Consider the following 24858-nt stretch of genomic DNA (forward strand, 5'->3'; position numbering starts at 1 on the left):
GATATAATGTGGTATCAAAAAGAATCAGCCCACTTCTGCCTAATAGCCATTCCACCACCCCTCAGTTAAAAGGGGGTAAAAATAAGGATAGACATTCAGTTTGATTATCTCTAGAACTGAGGGCAATAGTGAAGTCTTAAGATTCGTCAGTTCACCAAGCTGCTTCACAGGGGCGGGAAGGTCAGGGTGAGGAGCTGCACTGTGTCCTCCCCGAGTCTTTTCCTTTCTGGGCTAGCAGTTTGCATGCACGTGTGTAGGTGTGTGTGTTATGGGCGCGTTTTGTTGTCATGTCCATATTATTAAGTTGTACTCCTTGCCTCATTTGGTGGTTGATTTATTCTTGGGGAAGAGGAAGCTTGTGTTTCTTGTTGCCATTCATTTTCATAGTTGTGTGAGAGAGAAAGGAAGATTCTATGATCTGGTGTCACTCTATCACCTTGAGCTGCGGGCCTCAACTAGTTCTCTTAGTTCCTTCCTTTAATACCTTAGTTATGGTCTCAAATACAAGATTATCATGACATAGCTCCTTTCTTAAAATTATTCAAGTACTTTAAGACACAGATTACCAAAAAAAGCATAAAGCTGAAGTGGTTTGGTTGGGTTATGGACCAGCTTCTCTTGGTTAAAAATCATTCCAAGGACTTGAACTTTCAAGTACTTCTAACAAATTGGTTAGTCTTATTCCTGGACACTGAAAAAAGCATTTCCTCATATCTACAGAACACATCTGTCAGAAGAGTTCTTCAATTTCATGATACCTTATGCTCAAGATTGTTCTTGTATGATCTTCCTGAATACATCAAACCTAGCCAGGTTGTGGCAGACGGAGACAGGAAGTGAGAATAAATACCTATCCCTAGACTTCTACCAATCTATGAGCTCTGTGTTAGCATTAGAAACCCCAAGCACCAAGATCCATTTGCTTAACTGAAATAGTAAAAGGAGTAATCAAACCCTTGTGCCTTTTATTGCAAACCATAAGAGACTTAGTGTTACCTACAAACGTCTCCCAAATAAATCACACTTAATGCAGATTATGAAGAGAATATTTGATAAACGCTCTACTAATAAGGGAATTTGAATGGCACTAGATTGCATCTTCCTGTGTCACTACTGTGCCCTTAATGTAATTTCCCTCGTCCAGAAATGTAATCCTCAGCCAGTTGCCTTGAAAGCTGGTTACCGTGGAGATGATTATCGGTATTATGATGACCTATTTAGAGGAATTTCTGCGTTGCCAGAAAACAAATATCCATAGAGAGAGCCTTACAAGTGAATGATGCTCTTTCCCTGAAAGCGCCTTTGCAAACAAATGCCATAAATGTGGTGTGTGTGTGTGTGTGTGTGCAGATTTGTTCACAATTAGGACTTGCACATGTTTCTGTGAAATGACAACTGTCCTCATGCACTCCAAGAGTAAAGAAGGTAGTACAGACAACAGTAGGTAGAGGCATGTAGAAATCTTTCCTCTTCCTACAATTTGAAATGCACAGCCATGGTTGCATTGATTTCTCAGCAGTGTTAGCATAGAACAGTTTCCTTTTCTTGCTAGGCTCTGTTTTCTGAGGATATTCTAGCCATGCTGGAGTGTAGTTGACAGGTAGTTGGTTAGGATTGATTTTTACAAACCAATTAGTTGGCCATTAATGGTTCCTATATGAAACTGTGACTATTTTGGTGACTGCTTTGATTTCCTCAGAACTGTGCCACAGAGTCTTTACTCTAACCTCTATCTGGTCTCCTATTCTTTGTGTTTGTGATCGTATGCAGATCTGGCTTTAGTTTTTAAGTTTAAATGGTTTTCATTAATCATTGTGTTATCTCCACCGATACTTCAGCTGCTCCCTCTTTTTTTTTTTGAGAAAATTTTGGTACTATTCTAATACACACCTGTAAAAATTCCAGTGATAATTATTAAACCTTTATTATGATCAAAGAAGGAGTAACAAAATAAGCATTACCCCAAATAGGAAAACAGACCAAATATCCTCCTTCTAACCTGATGCCATGTTTTATATCATTTTTATATTTGTTCTAATGTTTTCAGGAGAACTCCTTTTTCTACTCTGATCTCTCATTGTAACTTCCTCCAAGGTAATAGCCAGGGGTCCATATTTTCTACCATCTTCTTATATCATCTCACAAAGTACTGACCTGTCCAATAAATCTGACTTGACACATAATCTGCCCTCCAAGAACTTTTAAAACCTCTTTAGCCATGTTTTCCAACTCAGTTTTCATCTGTTCATGATCATGGTGGTCTCCCAGCAAGCTTATGCAGGAATTACCCTTTTAAAACATGTACAGGCTTCCGGCCAAGATGGAGGCATAGGTAGATATGCTTCACTTCCTCACAAAACCAAAAGAAGGATAACAACCAACTTAAAAAAAAAAAACAGAATTGCCAGAAAATCAAACAGTATGGAAGTCTGACAACCAAGGAGTTAAAGAAGAAACATTCATTCAAACTGGTATGAGGGGCAGGGACTGGCAGAAAGGGTGAAGAGGATGTGTGGGGAGGCAGTGCCTGGAGAACTGCACAGTCCCACATTTGTGTGAGACACACTGGCACAACCCAGGGTTCCAGTGAGGGAAAAGAAAGCTTCAAAAACCTCTGGCTGTAAAAATCTGTGGGGGTTGTGGTGGTGGGAGAAACTCCCAGTCTCACAGGAGAGCCCATTGGAGGGGTCTACAGGATCCCAGAACGTACACAAGCCCACCCACCTGGGAATCAGCACCAGGGCAGCACAGCACCTAAAAGGGCACAATTCACTTGTGGGAAGCAGAGGAAGTAACTGAAAGTGGGGTGAGAGCTGAGCAAGCAGCATTGTTCCCTCTCTGACCTCTCCCCCACATACAGCACCACAATACAATGAAGTGGGTTGCCCCACCCTGAATACCTTAGACTCTGCCTCTTACACATAACAGGTGCACCAAGACAAAGAAATATGTCCAATTGAAAGAACAGATGAAAACTCCAGAAAAAGAACTCAGCAACAAGGAGATAGCCAACCTATCAGATGCAGAGTTCAAAACATTCGTAATGAGGATGCTCACAGAAATGACTTAGTTCAGATGAAAAATAAAGGAAGAAGTGAAGACTATTCAAAGTGAAATAAAGAAAAATATACAGAGAACCAACAGTGAAGGGAAGGAAATCAGGACTCAAACAACAATTTGGAACAGAAGGAAGAAATAAACATTCAACTGGAACAGAATAAAGAAACAAGAATTCAAAAAAATGAGGAGAGGCTCAGGAACCTCTGGAACAACTTTAGGTGTTCCAACATCCAAATCATAGGGATTCACAAGGAGAAGAGGAAGAGCAAGAAGTTGAAAACTTATTTGAACAATAATGAAGGAGAATTTCCCCAAACTGGCAAAGGAAATAGACGTCCAGGAAGTCCAGGACGTCCAGGAAGCTCAGAGAGCCCCAAAGAAGTTGGACCCAAGGAAGCACACACCGAGGCACATCATCATTAAGTTACCCAAGATCAAAGATAAGGAGAGAATCTTAAAAGCAGCAAGAGGAAAGGAGTTACCTACAAAGGAGTTCCCATAAGACTTATCAGCAGATTTCTCAAAAGAAACCTTGCAGGCAAGAAGGGGCTGGAAAGAAGTATTCCAAGTCATGAAAGGCAAGGACCTACATCCAAGATGACTCTATCCAGCAAAGCTCTCATTTAGCATGGAAGGGCAGATAAAGTGCTTCCTAGACAAGGTGAAACTAAAGGAGTTCATCATCACCAAGCCCTTATTATATGAAATGTTAAAGGGACTTATCTAAAAAAAATAAAATAAAAACTATGAACAGTAAAATGACAACAAACTTATAACTATCAACAACTGAACCCAAAAACAAAACCAAAGCAAATGAAGCAAACAACTAAAATGGGAACAGAATCACAAAAATGGAGATCACATGGAAGGTAATCAGCAGGGAGGGTGAAAGGGAGAATGGAGGAAAAGGTACAGGGAATAAAAAGCATAAATGGTAGGTACAAAATAGACAGGGGGAGGTTAAGAATAATATGGGAAATGGAGAAGCCAAAGAACTTATATGTACGACATATGGACATGAACTAAGCAGGGTGGTGGAGGGGAATACTGGAAGGAATGCAAGTACCTGGGCAGAGGGGAATAAAGGGGAGAAAAAAATGGGACAACTGTAATAGCATAATCAATAAAATGGACTTACAATAAAGTCTTTAAAAAAAGTAAAGATAAATAAAAACTATATACAGTGAGTTTTTCACAGAGCATCTTGAATCAAGGACACTTAACTCATTTGGGCTCTATTTTCAATTTCTGTACCACAGACCTGTCCTTATGCCTGAAGTCACATTCCTCCGAACTGAGGGCAAATACCGAGTTCCTATTAGCTACCTCGCTAACTTCTTTAGTCTTGCCGCCGTGGTCTTACTGCCATGCTGAAAGCGCTATTGTAAGAAAATTTTCCTTCATTCGACTGAATATAACTCTTTCTCTTTCCATATTTTTAAGAAGGAACTACTGATATTTTAATTAATAATTTAGTAGCTAAATTTTAATTCCAGAACATCTCACACAGATTGATCTTGTAAAATGTTGACTTCTCCATCTACCAGAGGTGTATAGGAACGGCATTACCTAAAAAGCATTATACTGCTTACTGGTGTATGGCCTTTCACTCATTTAGACGATTTCCTAAAAGAGGCATTAAAAACACAGAGAGCTTTTCACTTAATTCAGAGCCCATAAAAGGTAGCTTCTCTTAGAACGTAATGTCTGCCCTCTGATTCATTTGTTCAATAAAGACATGTAACTGTCTCTTTAGATTGGCCTCCAGATTAAGTACAAGTTGCAAGGCTTTTGAAGTACATTCACATCTAGACTGCTTGTTCAGAATTAACCCTTTTGAAACTAGACTTGGAATCCTAACCATCCAGAATATTTCCAGCAAGATTCAAAACCAGACCTCTGACTCTGACCAATAATTCCACTAAATTAATTCACTCTGCATTCTCTTGGATGGATTTTCAAGACAAATTATGAGTTTGCTTTAGAATATTTCCCCCCTGTCTAAATTTCACTCTGAGAGATGACAGCACTGAGCATTTAGCCCTAACAACCCTTCCCACCCTGGAGCTAAACTGGGAAGAATGAGAACAGAGTGTTCTAACCTCATCCACACCACAAGCAGTTATTCAAGGGAAAAAAAAACCTATTTCGGAGCCTTCTGCTAGATGAGCTTGCTTTGCAAATAGGGTACAATTTCTTGAAGAATGAGATGAAATAGCTTTACTCCAGAAAGATCCCATGGCTTGATTCCCTCTGCTCTAAGAAAGCTCATGTCCTTAATTGCTAGGGATCCAATGCAAATAATAATTAATATTAATATTAATATTGTATTATTATTATTACATATTAACTCACTACAATTATTCCAGCTGGTAAGTTCTGTTGGGTTCTATTCACTCTGGCACAGCACCTGTTAAGGGTTGTTGGGTAAATCAGCTGTTTTCACTGAGTCTCATTTCCCCTCCTTTTCATGGAATACAGTCATCTTTATGAGGATTGTAAAAGGATAAATTGCCTTAAAATGGAGACTCAGAGTTTCCATGAAGAAGTGGCATTAGAGCTGAGTTTAAAGAGGTGAGAAGTAGGGGCGTGAATAGGAGGCATTCCAGGCATGAGACTTCAAAATGGGATGAACACGGTATATTCAAGGTGCTGAAGGGACAGGTGGCTGGAGCTGAGACAGCTGGGGCAGTGTCCTCAGAGGAGAAACTGGAGGGATAAGTCTGAGCCAGATCATTCAGGACCTCATAATCTGATTAAGAAATGTGAACATTTGCATGGGGATTACCAGAGGGGAAGGGCGGTCTGAGGAGGTAGCAGAGAAGACAGGGGGATAAATGGTGATGGAAGGAGACTCAACTTGGGGTGGTGAATACACAACACAATACACAGATGATGTACTGTAGAATTGTATGCCTGGAACCTATATAATTTTATTAACCAATGTCACCCCAATAAATTCAGTTTTTAAAAAAAGGAGTTAATAGCCCTGGCTGGTGCGGCTCAGTGGATTGAGTGCAGGCCTGTGAACCAAAGGGTAGCTGGTTTGATTCCCAGTCTAGGCCACATGCCTGGGTTGCAGGCCAGGTTCCCAGTAGGGGGCACGTGAGAGGCAACCACACATTGATGTTTCTCTCCCTCTCTTTTTCCTTCCCTTCCCCTCTCTCTAAAAATAAATAAATAAAATCTTTTTTAAAAAAAAGGAGTTAACAACAAAAAGATATTAAAAAATTAAGAAATGTGAACACTTAACTTACAGTATGATTATTGGACTGAAAATAATATAAGTAGTTATATCATGTTTTATATCATCCTTCTTATATAATGTATATAGACTAAAATTGATAAAGCTTATGAATGCTGAGTTGGGATAAATGTTCAGAGTCCCAGGGTCTCTACTGTAACAAATATTAACTGTATTTGTTAGCCTATGGACTTGTTACTCTCAGGTTCCTCAGGTGTAAGGTGGAGGTAATAGTACCTTCCTCCCAGGTGGTCATGAGGAACAAATGAGATAAACTATAGAGAGTGAATGGTGCAGTGCCTGCTAAGTGCTTTTTAAAAAGTGTAACCAATACACAGTTGCAGCCCTTGGCTGAGGGCCAGAAGAGACCCTGCCCTGGAGCCCACTCTGTCCTCTTCCAGCTACACTCCCAGGGGCTGAACGGTCCACAAGACCAACAGAGCATCTCCTCTGGAGGCTGAGCCCCACTGCCTGCTGGAGCAGCGGGCTCTGGGCACCTGAGACCCAAGGTTCCCTGCCAAAATGGCCCCACGTTGATCCACAAAGTCTTTGAAGATCTTTTTCCTAAGTATGGCCCCCTGAGGGCAGGTGCACACCCTATGGCTGAGGGGTGGGTAAGGAGCAGCCTCTGGGGACTGGTGAATGAAGCTCAGACATGCAAGCTGGGGCACCCCCATATGTATATGCATACCTTCTTACCACACGCGCTGGAACTGACAGTGAGAAGGAAAGGGGGACAAGGGAGGCCCGGGAGCAAACTCTCCCCACTGCCAGTTTTCATTGTGGAACCTCAAGGGGTCTGAGAATTCTCAGTTTAAAACTGGATTTCCTAGTCATCATGAACATCTCTTTGTCATGATATGAGACTAAATGAAATTCCATTTCATTTAAAGCATCTTAAGATGCTTGAATCACCTATTTATGAAAGTCACCTTAGGGTAACCATAAAATTCCATTTTGCACAGGAAAACTGGAAAGGCCAAAGGAAGAAACAAGTTCAAAGACAATCCATTTGCTGACCTCTTTCCCTCTCTACATAAGCCTAAACACTATCCAAATATCATTGCATTTGTGTTTTATAAAATCATACATCTATATAGGGAGGTGGGGAAAGAAGAGACACTTGTTTGGACTCCCTAAACGCAGGGCCTTGAATTCAAACCAAGCGTTTCCAACTGAGTGAAAGGTATCTGTCTGCTTGGAATTCCGCTCACAGCCGCTGCGGCACAAATCATTCAGCAAGGAAACATACGCTGCCGTGTGCTGTCTCTCCTACTACCAAAATATGTGGTTTGACTTAAACTTCACTTTTCAAGAATTTGTCTTCTCTTCCCAACTGAACTGTAAGCTCTTTGAAGAACAAACTGGTTTCTATAGTTTTCTGTATCTCCTCACTCTCTTCCCCAAAAGCTGCTCGATAGATATTTATACATCACTGATTCATTCAGTCATTTAGCAAATACTTACTGGAAGCCTACCCTGTGTGAGGCTCTGTGTCAAGCGTGGGGAGACAGGACTGAAGAGGACACTGGCTGAAAGATAAACACCAGGCAGTCAGTAAATGCATGATTTAAGTGGATGGGTGGGTGGGTAGTGGATGGATGGACAGATAAATTCTGTACCACAGAACTAAGCATTAATATCAAGAAAGATGAAATAACCATGTAAGTTATCTTGGACTAAAAGTCATCAAGGCGAAAAAGATGTCAGCCTGTAGAATGTCTGTGATTCAAGAAAGCAGAAAATGTGAGAAAAATAAGACCAGCCCTAATCTGTACCTCTGGGTCAGTTAGTGTGTGGCTATAGAATCTTACAAAGAGTTAAACCATCTCATAGAAACTAAATTTCCTATATAAAGAATTTGTCTAACTCTAACACCCCAACTCTCACTTCTCCCAAATTTAGAGAAGATGTATGTCGGGCGATGTCAATCGCAAAGAAATCGGTGTATACAATAACACTACTGTGCGTTTTTACCGAGATCTGAAATACTGATATGCGGTGATTGACTTCAATCACACATTTGCTTCACAAAAAGTCATGAAATCGCTAGAGTATTATTCCATGTCATTTTCCTATGTGCAGTATAATAAAGAAGCCATTGTTTATTTTTATCTTCTCCTTGCAATATTGTAAGAAAACCAAGCTCGATGTTGATCTCACCTCCAAAGCTGCTTATATTCTTGACATGCAGAGCAGTGGCTGATTTCAAACAGAGTTTCACAGGTTATGAAACAGAACCATATTTGGCCATCAATGAATTAAAATGAACTATCTCCCTGGAAGGATAAGGGAAATCAACATTCAAATAAAGAAACTTAATAACAAGCCACCCAGAGTGTTCAAAGTTTTTCTTTTGAACAGGACATACATTATTCATACTGTAAAATCTCAAGCCAAAGGTGGGGAGTATGGGTTATCCACAATATTATATTTAATATCACTATCTCTTTTTCCAAAGGGGAAATGAAAGCTGCATATTCACCCTCATCTAGGTCTTCAGACTCACCAATGTCACGTGCAGGCAGGAAGAGAGACAGCAAAGAGAAAGAAACCTTCCTGAAAACATTAAAGAATTTTCTTTTTCAAGCAGAAAAGGAAGCATGGAGACATTTCCAGCTAAGAAAACTGAGGAGCCACTCCCTCACCCACTAGGAGATCTACCCAGACCCTTGACAAGTTCTAGAAACAATTCAAAATGAGAACATGGAGAGGGATTCCTCCAGTCCGTCTGGAAACATTTCAAATCTCTTTCATTATCTTGAGACAGTTTCATTCCATAAAGTTCTAATGCTTAGTTGGCAGATTCTTTACAAGACACATAGACATTTTAAATCAACTACCTGCTAGGAATAGGGGTTCATGGGAGTAAAATTCATGGGATTCTGGCTAAACCCACAAGAGAACTGGGTGAGCCGGAGGTAACCCCGCTGCAGAGCACTAAATAACCAGCCCTACTCTGTGTGACAGCATCTCCCCTTGCACCTTGTTTTCATTTTGCACTCAGGTTGAATTGCCTGGAACCATCTATATGTGATAAGGAGTAGCATCCCTCTGTTATATTACATGTGCTTCAAAATCCTAGCAATGTTACCAAGTACCGGTGTTACTTCATCTACTAGAAACGTCTGGTGTTACTGTAAAAAAAGAAAAAAAAAAGAAAGAAAAGAAAAAATATCTTTCTAGTGATCCTTCATGTAGCATGAATAAGAGACTAGTGCCAAATCTCCATGAACAAAAGAGTCAAAACCTGCCATTTGCAATTTTGTTTGCTTACTGAATCCTTGGACTGTTTTTGTTTTTGCTAACCAGCTCATACAAACAGTTTACGCTTGGTCGTTCCACGGAACTCTTCATAGTCATCACAAAGAGTCAAACTTAGTATAACTGCCGCCTTTTGCTCTCCCGTGTTCGTCCTTCCTGAAAGATATTCCAAAGCACAGGAAACAAGGCTGCACTTGTACCGAATCGTAGACAAAGAATATCAGCCTGGAAACTGAACAGAAAAAAATGTGGATTTTGCAAACATAAAGTGCTCCTTCCTCTACTAAGTGTGGAGCTCAGCCCTCACGCTGCTCTTTTACCTGCCTGGAAATGTGCCGCGTAGGTGAAACCTTCCTCCGCCGCCTCCCTGTTCCCGAGCTTCCTAGGTGCATTCTTTCATTCCTAGTCAGGAGGCCACAGTCACGCCCCACCCCTTTGGCAACGTTAGAAATGAGCACTGGAATTCAGTGGCTTCCTCCCCACAACCAAAAATGCTTTCCATTTAATTCATAATAATAGCATTTTACATTTATGTTTTTGTCTCCTCCGAGCACTCTGCCACCATTAATGAACTAATTCAGCCTTTGCTATTTTATGATCTGTCTCGTTAGATGAGGTTGATTTTCTCTGTGGCAGTCACTTATGTAATGCTGTTTTCTTTTAGCCAACACTGCACTTAACTAACGTAAATTCACTTTTAAATTGTGTGCTCACCCAGAAAATTTTCCCAGGATACAGATTTAATGCTGCACCCTTCCAATTACATTACAGGAAGCATTTTAAACAATAAGGACACATATGCTCTGCTATGTAGTCTTCTCTAAGCACTTGTAAATTACTACTTATTTTTTCAAAAACCCTCAAGTAAATATGTTGTGACTGCAATGATGGAAATGGAAATTGTTTGCTCTGTGAGTCCTATTGCTATATAACTATTTGTATACTGTTAAATGACTGGCTTTCTGATGAAATAGACTTACTCAATAAGTGCCCAAGGAAACGCTGCCGTGGGCAAAGGAACTCGGTAATCCGAAACCTGCTGTGGTTTAATTCTGCGCTCTCTGTTACTGCTGGACCACTTTACACAAGGGTTCGGTGGCTCTCTACAAGAAATTTGATCTCGAGTGGGAAGGAATGTCTCTCCACAAGTAAGTGTATGCACACTTCCAAGTTGAGACAGAGATGGGGTCCTAGAGACTCTAGGTGGAGAAACTCTATACACATTGGTTGGTTGCCTCCCAACTTCTGTTCCCCATTCTCTAATTCCTGTTTAAGGAACCACCATATTGTATTCTTAGCTTTTGCATTGAATAGAGTTGAGCCTACTCCCAACTCCAAGGTAGGACCCCTGGCCCCCCTGATTGGTTTGGGGATGGACATGTGTCCCAGGACTAAGCTGAGCTAGCTCGTCATATTCTCTTCTCCACAGGGAGTAGTGTAGAGTACATGTTTCATCTATGTTGGTCCAATCAGACTGAACATGGGCCTTTCCTGGGATTTCTTATGTAGACTCTCTTTTCCCTTGGATGGTACAGGGTGACGATAAGAGACTTGCAGCTATACAGTCATTTACAACCTTAAGAGGAAAGCTTAGGATGTCCTGGGGTGGCCACCATGTAGAATTTGAGGAGGACCCCATAGAAAACAGAGCAGAGACACAGGCAAACCTGGGAACTTGCCACGATTGTTGAATCTGTACTAGATAGGGAACGGACTGAACCGCTATAACAAACAGACTCCAAAACAGAGTGGCTCAAAAAGATAGAGTGTCTGTGTGGAACTCCTTATCACCCTCGTGTCTGTAAGAGGTGGATGGGTGAGCAACACTGGCAGGCAGTGGGGCTGTGAGGCCATCAGGGGCTCACGATCTTCCTATCTTATTGTTCTGTCCCCTAGAGCAGTGATTTTCAACCTTTTCTTCCATCTCATAGCACACATAAGCTAATTGCTAACATTCTGCGGCACACCAAAAAATATACTATATTTTTTTGCAGATCTGACAAAAAAAAACAGTTATAATTTTGATTCACTCGCATGGGACAGCTACTGTCATATTGGCTGTTGTCATTTTTTTATCTGACAGCCTAAGGGAAAAGAGGCCAGTGCCCCTGACTATGTAGTCAGGTATTGCATGCTTCAAAAATTCTTACAGCACACAGGTTGAGAATCGCTGCCCTAGAGTCTTGTCTTCGTGTTGCAAGGTAAAGGCTGGGTTATCCATGTTCCCACTGCAAGAGAGAAGAGAAGAAGAGTGGAGGGCATAAAGCTTATTTTAAGGCTTTAGAGTTTAGAGTTTATCAACTTCAGCTCTACAGACATTTTGGGCCTGAAAAGTCTTCACTGTTGAGGGCTGTCCTATACATTGTAGGATGTTTAGCAGAATCCCTGGCTGTCACCCCCTGAATGCCCATGTCACTCCCCTCCAAGTTACGCCAATCAAAAATGTTTCCAGACATTGCCAGATAACTGGGGGGAGGGGCGGCGTGCAGAATAGCACCCTGGGAAAACCACTGCCTTAAGGACACGCTGCAGAGTTTACACGCATCACTTCCATTCACATCCAGTAGCCAGAAGACCTTAGTCAGCTGGCCATGCTGAGTCACAACAGAGTCTAGGAGAAATACTTCCAGCTGGTGCCAGGGTGAAAATCCAGCAGTTTCATTGCTAAAAAAGAAGGGAAAAATCGATTTTAGAGGACAAGTAATAACCTTTTCCACATAGCCCTTCTTCTGGACTTTTCCGTCATATAAGCCAATAAGTTACCTTTACATTAACACCATGTTGAAACAGGTTTTCAGCCACTTGGGATTCAGAACCCAAATTGATACAAGTATTACTTTCCTCGTCCAACACTATAAGCTGGAATTTAGTGAACAATATACAAAGGAAAACAGGATGAAAGGAATAATAATACCTGGAGTTACTCAGAAGCTGGGGACTGGCTCAGCAGAACTGAACAAAACAGCTGAAATGGGGCTATTTTGTATCCAGGGAAGTCTTTGGTTGAAATGGAAAGGCCATGGTTACAAGGGCCCCCGGTCATCATGATAGTTAAGGAAGAAGACAGTATAATTATGCAAAATTGTCACAATGAAAACGGCAGGCATCTTGCATTATCTGGCTTTGAACTGCTGCTTTCTAGTTCTCATTGTAAGTACAAAAAGTCTTTAGTGGCTCCTTTATATCTCACACAAAAGGATCATTGCTTACAGCCAGCTGCTTTGCAATTATACTTCTATGAAGTTAGCATAATTTGACATTAGAGCGGCCTGCGGGAAGAAGGGGGTGACAGTGTGCCAGGGTATTGAGTATGGGATATGAGTGGAAGAGCTCCCATGTTACAGTGGGTAGTCTTCCCAAAGTTCATTTAGAAGCCAATAGTTGTGAATTCAAAACACTTTCCCACAGGAATATTGTTTTTATGTTATTACATCACCACAAAAGTTCTCCAATACTGAAAAATAAAGATATGTCCTTTGCAGTGGTACAAAAGAAAATGCTGCAGGCCAGAGAAAGGCTGGTCCCCCATCCCATTCCTGCCCCCCCCCCCCCCTCAAAACAGAAAGTTTCTGACAGGAAGTCATCAGTAAAATCTTTAGGGAAGAAGTGAATTTTAAGCCAAACATAAGATAGGAAAAGAAAGAAATAGCATTTCAAGCTAAAGGACGTGGCATTTTAAGCTCTCTGTGGGGAACAGACTGTGGGAGGAGCAGGTCAGGTGTGGGCCTGCTCGTTCTGGTGACACATTCCCATTGGTCAAATACTCACCCACCTCCGGGTGTGCCTACCAACTCCTCTTTTCCTTTAAAAGGGCCAGTAAGGTTCCAAACTTCCTGTTTCCTTTAGAGAGATATGAATCAGTATAGATGCTAGATAATAAAATGGTTATGTTACTTTTTTTAAAAAGTAAATAAAAAATAAATAAATTCTCTGTGAAAAACAGTGAGTATTGACTGCGATTGGAGCATAGGGTTTGTGGAAAATGAGAGCAGGGAGTTAGGGTGGGGCTATGAATGCCACGGTACAGTTTGGACTTGCTTAGTTGGACACTAGTACAGGCTTTTAATGAGGGGCCTGGTGTGGTCAGTATAGTTTTAACAATTATATGAAAAGCAGTTTGAAGGCATAGTCACAAGAGAGGTTGGATTTCTGATCTCGAGATGTGACACCAACTTAGAAAGAGGGAGCCAACCAAAGACACCATGAAGGTAAATTGGAAGAATGCGGTGGCCATATGTTCACAGGAGGTAGAGGAGAAGAAATCAGCGATGGCTCCAGATTTCCTAACTTTATGGTCCAGGAGTCTGGAATCATAGCACAAGACCAGACTTAAAAGGGGAGGGGGTGATGAGCACAGTAGGACTCTTGTCTGAAGGAGAAGAAAAGAGCTGAGGTGGGTTATGACCATAGAGTACAGCATATGGGTTGTACTTACACTTCTGCAAAGCTTGCCCATTGTGTTTCTATAATTGAAGGAAAACCACTCACTGAGGTAGTTCCAAAGTCTTCCTCTAAGTCTACTGTCTGTGTTTGAAGGGGAAAACGTGTCTCTGCATGTGAAAGCCGTGCCAGGGATGTCGGTGTTGGCGAAGACATTGCCTTCCAGGGCCGGACTCCGTGGCCAGTGACTTTGCTGAACAGAAGCAGCAATGATATAGCAAGCATAAGTCTGCATTGTAGGATGTGTGAGAAAAGTAGTGTAGAGAAAAATCCTATTAAATGTGTTTTTAAATAATATAGTGATTAAGCTCATAAAATATGTCTTTGGGAGTCTTGAGGCAAAAAAGGGAAAGGAGAAAATAAAAAGGTCAGCTCAGGCTCAGAGAGAAAAAGAGGAAACAAGGGACAGTTTAGCAGGGACAGTGCTGTCCTGGGCTGCTCAGGCTGCTGTAAGAGATTCTCAGGGACTGGTGGCTTAAACACACACATCTGTTTCTCACAGCTCCGGAGGCTGGAAGCACAGCCTCAATGTGCCAGTGTGGTTGGGTTCTTGCTGGTTTACAACTGTCTTCTCATTGCAGCCTTACACAGTGGCCTAACTACTTCCCAAAGACCCTACCTACCTTCCAATGCCATCACACTGGGGTTTAGGATTTTAACATACGTGTTTGGGAGGACACAATGTTCACTCTATGACAAATGGGCTATGCCAGCTAAGGTGGTGTCAACAGTTGTCCAGAAGAGAGACAACTTCTGGAGCTTCTTTTGTCTGCCATACCCCACCTGCCCGTAGATCAAGTCATCAAATCAACTAAGCTTCAGTACAGCATGGGAGACGGCAGACAAGGATGCTCACTGAAACAGCAGAAAAACAGGGCCATAAATGTGTCATCACCCTTCTTACTCCCTGACCAAAAGAGGACGACAGAGTCCGTGGATGGAAGGAATATCAGACCCATTGAGTGGGGTGGGGCGCAATGTCTGAAGGGGTACATACAGGTGATGGCTGTCTCTGCCTAGAGCTATATATTGGAGCATCAGGGCCAGGCCAGCATGCTGGGAATTGTCCATTGGAAAAAAACCTTCAGAAAGGAAACGCTTACCAATTATAATGGGAGATTTATATGAGAGACCTTCCACTTAAAATTAATGCCTGAATAGGGACAAAATAAACAAAAATACTGGCACCGGATCATAGGTTGTTCACTCCATGAATTATATTCAGAAGGGGCTGCCCAGCTGGCAGAGCTATGGAATGGCTCTTCTGTCTTCAAAGCTGCTCATAAGCTAGAGTTGACCAAGCAATCATTCTCACCATTTTAGGCTGTTGGAGCTTTGACACAAAGAGGTTAGATAACTTGCCCAGGACCACACAGCTAGTGGCAGAGCCAAGATTCAAACAGTCTGGCTCCACAGTCTATACTTGTAAACACTGTACTAAATCGTTCCTCCAACATATCGTAAAGAGCAACAGATTCAGAGTCAGGAGTCCTTGATCTGACCGCTGGAGGGAAGAACAGCCTTTCCGAGCCTGTGTCCTCACTGGGCTTGCTGTAAAGATTAAGGGAGATGATATAATTTTAAAATATATATATAACATTCAACTACTCTACAAATATAAAGGAACATTATTACATTAAATCTTGTAGTGTGTCTTACTTTGAAAATTATTCTCAGCTAACATTTCATCTTGTTTCACTAATTTTACAATGGATCCTCAAACATCTGTATATAACTATTATCTTCTGATTGTATGCTCCAGTTAACTTTTTTTATTTAAAAAAAGACAAACTTTTTGAAGGTTTTTATTTTAGAGAATAGAGTCCTCTTTTTTAAAAGATTAAAAAGAATATAAATTATTTCCAGAATCACTGTCTAGACCTATTTCAATTTAACTCTCAAACCTTGCTACATAAGACAGCCTTCTCTTTACCTTCCGTTGTTGTATTAGTTTTCTGGGGCTGCCATGGTAAACTACCATGAACTTCGTTTTTAAAACAGCACGTGTTCATCCTCTTAAGTACAGTTCTGAAGCTTAGAACGTCGACCGAGGTCTCACTGGGCTGACGTCGAGGTGTCAGCAGGGTTGTATTTTCCTGGAGGCTCCAGGGGAGAATGTATTTCCTTGCCTGTTCCAACTTCCGAGGCCTCCCGCACTCTGTGGCGCCCTCCTCCATCCTCACAGCCAGCGATGCCGCGTGTCTCCAGCCCTTCTTCTATCGTGGCATCTCTTTTTAATCACAGCCAGGAGCGGTTCTCTGTTTTTAAGGCTCATGTGATTAGATCAGTCCCTCTTTGATGATCTAGGATAAAATTCTCATCTCGAGATCCTTAACCTTAGTCACATTTGTAAAGTCGTTTTTGCCATATAAGGTAACGTTCCCAGGTTCTGAGGGTTAGAAAGTGGGTATCTTTTAGGAGAACTATTATTCTCCCTGCCATAATTGTAAACATTAGAAATAAAACCCCCAATTTTGTATATTAAAAAGGCTTGTCAATATGTAAAGGCTTAAGGGGGATTTTATTACAATGTCCATAAAAACCTCCAAGTCACAACAGCTATTATGACAGGAAGGGGAGCTGGCCAGTTGAGCTGGTTTCAGATACAAAGAAAGCCTGACCAGCGGTGAGTGGAGGGTAGCACAGCCACCTTGATAACGAAACCAAATGTCAGACCTGAAAATCATTGAAAATGAGGCAAGGAATATGTCCTTATTGTACCTGCAGTGTATTATTGGGGATGAAGAACCTTCTGTCTGAATTCGGTCCATCGTTTTCCATCATTAGTCACACTCTATTAGAGACTGCATGAGCATCAGAAAAGAGACCTTCCTGCTTATGAAGTTAGAAAAATGAAAAAGGTCCTACCCTTTTTAAAGACAAATTAAGCACATAAAAGAAGCAGAGTGTCCCAAGTCTTGCCCTTGTTTCAGGGGCAACAGAAATCACCTGTGGTGTGAACAAAGTTGCCGGTGCCTCGATGATGAAGAGCGATTCAGCCATAGAGATAAAATCCCTGAGGACGGTAGCCCAGTTTGGTAGTTGCATCTTTCCTCGTGCTATTTACATGTTTACAAAACCTAAAGAATGTTTAGATGCCACACATTATGTGCAGCCACTGCGCTCAGGAAGAGCAAAAGCACGTTAATGAGTCTCATTACAGCCTGTTCTAGTATTTCCACGAAATTACGTCCAGTTATGCAATGACCAGGACTTCTATGCCACCAAGAAGCTTTGAAGTGACAAAGATTTGGTTTGTGGCATAGCCCCTAAAGCCGAACAAATTTGATTGTACAGACTCCTGCTTTGCAGAAGAGATGGTCCTCAGTGTGAAATGTGTGTCGTTCAATCAAGGGCATGATGCACAGGCAGTGGGTATGTTTCCACTTGGAAGGCTCTGCCATAGTTAGGGAGACAGGAGCCAGGTCCAGACCCCAGAAGAAGTTACCAATGAACTAACCAAAAGATTAGGGCCATCTCCAAAGGGACAAGAATCCAGGACAAGACATCAGTGCAATGAAGGAACCAGAGGACACTTAGGAAATCAAGGCAATCAAGGAGTGGATCAAAATATAAGACTGGAGAAGGTGAGAAGTAATCAAATACCTCAGACACCTAGACAAAGAGAATACGTAAACACACCCACCTCGGATACATAACATATCAGACTTAGTCAAGATTTACCCAGGCACAAAAGTTGATAAAGAATAAGATCTCTAACAAACTTGGAATGGGAGAAAATATTTGTAAAGAATATATCAGATAAGAAGTTAATATCCAAAGTATATAAATATACATCTCCAGAGCACACAAAAAAAGAAAAGAATGGGGGAAAAAAAACAAGACTAAATAATCCAATTTTAAAAAATAGGCAGAGGATCTGAATAGATATTTTTCCTGAGAAGACATACAAATGGCCAACAAACACATGAAAAGATGCTCAAAAGCACTAATCATCAGGGAAATGCAAATCAAAGCCACATGAGATATCACCTCACACCTATCAGAATGTCTGTCATCAAAAAGATAAGAGATGATGAGTACTTGCAAGGGGGTGGAGAAAAGGGAACCCTTGTGCACTATTGGTAGGGACGTAAACTAGTGCAGCCATTACGGAAAACAATACAGAGGTTCCTTAAAAATTAAAAAAAGAACTACTCTGTGACCCAGCAATTCCACTTCTGGGTACACGAGATCTGTCCAGAAGGTATCCAGGCATCTAATATGAAAAATAGAGACACTGAAGAAGACTCAAGATACAAGAAACATTGTACGTAGGACAATGACACTCGGTCCCCTTCAAAGTAGGCACCTTGGAACCTCACACATTTCTCCCAATTGCCATCAGCTTCCCCATCGTATTTTCCTGAATCTCATTGATGGTCTGAAATCTCTTCCCTTTCAGATGTGATTTTAGTTTGGGGAAAATCCAGAAGTCACAGGACGTCAAATATGGGGGGGGGTTGAGTCACCTGGGTGTTTTTTGGTGATTCACAAAAAAATTCTGCACGAGACATGATACATGAACAGGCATTTCTTTTCCTTACAAGCCTACTGTCCATTTCCCCCGCAAGTCTGAAGTTCCATGAGAACAGGGATGGTCTGTTTTGTTCACTATATCCCTAAGGCCTCACCCACACTGGCTGAGTAAATAAATAATTGAATAAGGAACTACTATAAAGGACACATGGACAAAACCAAGGGGGAGGGTGGAGAGGGGGGAGGGAGGTGGGTTCAGCTGGGGTGGGGTGGAGGGATGGGGAGAAAAGGCATACAACTGTAATTGAATAACAATAAAAAAATAAATAAATAAATAAATAATTGAATAAATGAAACGGCTCCTTTGTCCTCTATCAACAGTTAGTCCCATTGAGTGGAATACCGCAACGAGTTCTGTGCCAGCTCACAAGAGCCAATTGTTAAATATTCAGAAATTTCATTGTTAAACTGTTCATACCTTGAAATCAGCTATGCTGAGAGTATTTATGCCATGGATATCTGCAAATGCTATGTGTCTTTTTTTTTTCTGAATTGCTGGTTTATACCACTGCCCTCATCTCCTAAGTCTAACTAGAAATATTGGTGACACCATGGCAAAAAAAAAATATGGCCCATGAATTACTTAAAATCTTTCAATAAAAATGAAATTTTTAAAAATACTAAACATATACAATGCAATTATCTTCCTGTTGGGAATACTTGGCATTTTATTAGCTAAATCGTGATCTAAAATATGTGTCTCTGATCTCCTAAACTCTTTGTTTCTGTTTTTCAGATCCTTATGTGAAGATTCATCTGATGCAAAATGGAAAGAGGCTGAAGAAGAAAAAGACAACAATTAAAAAGAATACACTCAACCCCTACTACAACGAGTCATTCAGCTTTGAAGTACCCTTTGAGCAAATCCAGGTGATGTCAAACATAATTTTGTTTCCCACTCAATTTTCATTGCTTCAGACCACACCAGTTGAACGCACAGACGTTGTAAATTATTGGTGCACATGCCGTCATCAGAACTGCTGTTCTCACTCCCATGCACGCTGATACTCAAGCTACATCAAGAGGGGAAGGGTAAAATACACAGCACAGGATGTGTCGACTGAGCCAAAACCAGCTCGCATTCTGCTAAGCAGCAATAAAGTAGGAACAAGAACACCAACAGAACAACTCTACTAACCCATAAAGTACATCTGGAAAGATTAAAAGACCGAGAACAAATGAGCTTTCACTATTTACCCTCAGGCCATAATACGTAATTCTTCTCATCACATCTTTGCAGCATAAAAATAGAGTTAAGAGAAGTATATTGGTGATGCTAACTATGTAGCATCTTAAGCTTTATTATTCAAAGGCAATGAACAATAGAAAAATTAGGCTAAGTTGTATTTTTAATTGTTTAAATTTAGCTTCTTGTTTCTGAGTTGGAATGGATGGGTATTTTTGTAAAAAATGGAACCTTAATTTGCTAGATAATAATTATTATCACAGGAAGTACTATAGTAGAAAACTTTGTGGTTAACATAGTCAAAATAGGATGCTACATGTTAGCCCAAATGATAGTACATGATCTTATTATTTAGCAATTTTTAAACAAGATTTAACCTTAATTTTCATTTTAGGTTTTCTGACTTCATATCCATAGTTAGACTTTTATAAGCCAAAGTTCACATTCAATAATTATGGGTTATTTCTTGCTAATTTTTAAGGGATATCAGAGAGTCGAAATGCTTAAAGCAATACTACTTTTTATTAAATAGTTGATATGGGCCCATCTGTTCACAATATGAAAGTTTGCCCATAATTTGAAGGAGAAATGAAGGGTGGGCATCAAAACAACTTGGAACCCTCTACAAGTCCAGAATAACAAGTCAGCAAATATTCTTCCGATGCATATTTTTACTTTTAATCTATTCTTAGAAAGCAGAATCTTATGAATGCATCACAATTCTATGCTATGAAGAAAACTAAGAAAATAGCTGCACTTATTGTACATTTATTTAGTGCCTAGGCCCAAATTAAGCACTTTATATGTATAATCTCATTTCATCCTTACAATAACCTTCTAAGAGAGATTCCAGTATCATCCCAATTGTATATGTAAGGAAACTGAGGCTTAGAGTGTCCTCATATGTAGAATAGGAGTAAAACCGGAATCCACATCTAAGTAAGATTATGCCTATAAAAGCACTTGGATCAGTGCCAAGTAGATAAGCAGGCTCAGTAAATGGTCCCTATCATTGTTGTTATTCACAATGTTAGTGTTGTCTCTTTTTTGAATTAACATTTTATGAGAATGGATCTAACAATGAGATTAAGGCAATTGTGAATCAGCGCTCTCCCGACAGAACTCAGCAAGGATGGGAATGTTTTATCGCTTGTGCTGTTCCGTATGGCAGCCACCAGCCACGGGCGGTCAGTGAGCACCTTTGCCATGAGTGTGATCCAGGAACTTTACTTAACTTTAATTTATTTAAGTTTAAACAGCTACACGTAGCTAGTAACTGATATATTATATGGGGCAGTTTTAAAAATCAATAATCCCACCATCCTCACGTGGGTTTGTGTTTTTTATAACTTTCTCATATACATTTTCACATGGCAGCAAACTGTACATGTAATTTAATTTCAACAGCTGTTATATAAGTAAACGACACTGCAGAGGACTCTGATTCCCTGCCCCAGTTCCTTGTTCACCAGTCCGAACCAGTGAGCGCTCCACTTTGGACCCCCTGGCAAACTCCCAAGACATCCAATTTTCTCCAACAATGTATTTTGCAATATTTGTTCAGTGAACTCTTCTGAGTTCTAAGACCTTTTTCCTATGGGGATTCACACCTCCTGACAGTTTGCTTTTTAATTCCACAAAACAACATAAGGCAGAGCATTGAGATGAATATCCTATTGTAAACCTTCCCCTTTGAGATACAATCCTATACCTGTTTAAAAATAAATAAATGTCCCTTTTCAACTATAAATTGTAGCAAATGCAGATATATTGAAAACAAAGTGCATGAAAAAACATATGCTGGGTTTCTGGGGCAGCATTTTGGAGGAAATAATGTTTTGTCAGGACAGAGAGAGCCTGAGCCCCACAGAGAGTACATCAGGCATGGAAACAATGAGCTCTCCTTCGACTGTCTCCTTTCTCCTCTGCTCCTTAAATCAATGTATTCTTTTCTTGTCTTTTTGCCTCCTAGGAGGCTGCTTTCCCAGTCTTTGCATTTCCCCAGAGAAAGTTAACTGAGCATTTCACCTGCTATAACAGGACTTTAGATTTCTTTTATCCTGAGGTTATAACATTATCTTTCTATCTTTATTTCTATGAAATATACTATGAGAGAAGAAAATATGGTGATTTCCAAATGTACATGAAAATGTTGCATTCCTCCTCTTACCTCCTGAAAAAGATATGTAACCTAAGGCCTTCATAAGGATACTTTTGTTTTGAGTGTTACTAATTAATACCTTCCTAGATGAGCAATCAAACCCATTCCAACCTCTCACTCCAACCTGCAAACCCTTGTTACCTTTGTGCACCATGCCCCCAGTGCCCACCCCCTTCCCTGCAGTATGACTGCATCCTGCTGAATTTGGATGGGCAAAGTCCTCAGAACCAAGCTCAGTTCCAAACACCATCCAGTGGGTAGGTAATTCCCTTGCTGATGGAAACAATCCAAGGCTGCAGAGGGGAAGACAGCAGTTCGTTCCCTTTATTGCCAATGTGTTCCATTTCACATTCTAAATTTCACTTTTGGAAGCCATCATTTTCTCTGATCTGAAGCTCTACCTGGGCACCTCCTCCCACACAGTGGTGCAAGAACACAGTCCTCAGGGGACAAAGTCTGTAAAAGGGCCAGAAATCCACTGGAGCTCTGTCTGCCTCTGGCTTCTATCACTACATTTTCTGCTCTTTGTAACTCTGGCCACCAAATGTTATGCTTTCTACTTTACTCCAAAGTCTTCCTTTATCTTTGTACTCAGTTTCTAGATTGGAGCTACTGCATATTTTGATTAAGCAAATTCATTCCTTAGGAAACAGAACTCAAATGTGCTTTTAAAAAGTAGTTCTTTCATGTGATAATGAAATCACATTTCATTATCACATGGTACACATTTGCTTTCATCAGTTTGGTCAGTTCAAAAAGTAAGTTATTAATGAAACCTAATGGAATCACCAAAACAAATCATATGTGGCCTAAGAAGGTTATTTCCGTTTCATATCAGTGCCAGATGCATAGAAGCAGTTACTCAACCAATGTTTGCCAAGAGCATGGATGAATGAAACGTTATCTTTACTTGGTTTCTACTTTTTAAAGACTTCTACTCTACTGTCACATTTGATATTCACCAGGAAATGTTATATTAGTTTTCTGTAAAATGTTGGCTCTTCTCCGTCCCCCCAAATGGGACTGTGGTCCTGGGTGCTTTGGGAACTGTAACCGAAGAAAGAGGGGTCTGAGTGCCAATGTCAGACATTCCCCCGGGAGGCAATGGGAACAAACGCACTCAGAGAGGAGTATAGCACAGGCAGCAGAGCATGGAGTTTACAGAATGGACTCTGGAAACCGAAAGATTCACTGCTTACACGACCTCCGGCAGGTGTTTTAACTTCTCTGAGCTTCATCATCTTATCTGAATGATGTCAATATTAACAGTATCTATTGTGAGAAGTAACTGAGTAGTTTACATAAAAGACAGAACAGTGACAAATTCATAATAACAAATTAACATTTACTGAGTATTTTGAAGACGATGACAAGAATGATAACGGTGGTAATGATGATGTAATAATGGCAAAATAAGGATGACACGTTTTCATATTCAGGTCATTTTCACCCTTGCCCTGGTGTTTGGAAATTGATTCCTAGTTTAGATCTCAAGGAAGCTTTGTAATAGGGAGGTGTCTCTAGACCGGGATGATGAATGTTTATTTTGTGTCCTTTTTCAGAAAGTGCAAGTGGTGGTAACTGTTTTGGACTATGACAAGATCGGCAAGAACGATGCCATCGGCAAAGTCTTTGTGGGCTACAACAGCACCGGGGCGGAGCTGCGACATTGGTCAGACATGCTGGCCAACCCCAGGCGACCCATCGCCCAGTGGCACACCCTACAGGTAGAGGAGGAAGTTGATGCCATGCTGGCGGTCAAGAAGTAAAGGAAAGAAGCCTTTCTGCATTTGCCCACATAGTGCTCTTTAGCCAGTATCTGTAAATACCTCAGTAATATGGGTCCTTTCATTTTTCCAGCCATGCGTTCCTAAAGAATTCAGTGGTACTTCAAATCCTGTTTTAATTTGCACACAAATTTAAACGTAGAGAGCCCCTGAGTCCTTCATCATGCCACTGCCCTCCAAATCTACTCTTCTTTTAAGCAATATGATGTGTAGATAGAGCATGACTGAAATTATTTATTGTATCACACAGTTGTATATACCAGTATGCTGAAGATTTATTTCTAGTTTGTGTATTTGTATGTTGTAAGCATTTCCTAATCTGTGTATATCTAGATGTTTTTAATAAGATGTTCTATTTTAAACTATGTAAATTGACTGAGATATAGGAGAGCTGATAATATATTATATGGTAAATATAGTATCGTCTGCATTCCAGCAAAAATATCAACTTGTAAGGCACTAGTACAGTGAAACTGACATCTTAAAGGACAACTTAAACCTGAGCTTTCTATTGAATCACTTGAGTACCAAGATACACTTACACCGGATATTTGGTGGGTGGATCCAATTTTGTAGAATTTCTTCCCAGGCAAATTAGCACGATCTGAGCGGCATGCAGGCTGCCCTCCGGGAAGCACAGCCACAGCACAGAGTAGCATCTGTCTGCGCATACCGACAGAGCTCAGATCAGGGCTTCGCTCTAGCGTTTGAAGGAGCAACTGAACAGGAGTCTATGACCTCATACGGCTGACAGCATCCAGAGTAACAACTCGGTGGTGTTCCCTGTGCGTCTGTGTGCACGTGTGTACGCTCGTGTGCGTACCTCTGTGTGTGCATTTGTTTAGGGACGGGGTGGGTGGGAAGAAGCTGAGGGGAGAAGTCAGCATTTCTGAAATATTGCCTGACCATTTAAAAAGAAAAAAGTAGCTCTCCACGATCACCTTTATACACAGTGTGCATCCGGTTCCAGATTTCACACCTCTAACAATTCCAGAACACTTGCACACTAGACTTTGTAACAAAATATTTTATTATACAACACCAGATTAGAAGGAATGCAGAAGAATATTTTTAACACGGTAACCTGTGCTTCTCGCACAGAATTACTTTGTGGTCAACAGACAGTATTGTAATCCCATCAAAAGATGAAAAGCAAACAATTAGCCATAGTTCTGAA

At 40.8% G+C, this 24858-nt stretch overlaps 1 protein-coding gene across 5 annotated transcripts in view; it reads left to right on the forward strand.

Annotated features, from left to right (window-relative positions):
- The window catches only part of SYT1 (synaptotagmin 1), a 515905-nt gene extending 491308 nt beyond the window's left edge, over positions 1 to 24597 (forward strand). For all 5 annotated transcript variants that reach the window (XM_045187319.3, XM_045187317.2, XM_024579712.3 and 2 more), the window contains 2 exons: positions 19284 to 19417; positions 23457 to 24597. In XM_045187319.3, coding sequence (XP_045043254.1) covers positions 19284 to 19417; positions 23457 to 23663 — 341 coding nt within the window. In that variant the 3' untranslated portion in view covers positions 23664 to 24597. The remainder of the gene's footprint in view (positions 1 to 19283; positions 19418 to 23456) is intronic.
- Positions 24598 to 24858: the final 261 nt, after the last annotated feature.

The sequence above is a fragment of the Desmodus rotundus genome, chromosome 3 (genome assembly GCF_022682495.2).
Source record: "Desmodus rotundus isolate HL8 chromosome 3, HLdesRot8A.1, whole genome shotgun sequence".
NCBI classification, from domain to species: Eukaryota; Metazoa; Chordata; class Mammalia; order Chiroptera; family Phyllostomidae; genus Desmodus; species Desmodus rotundus.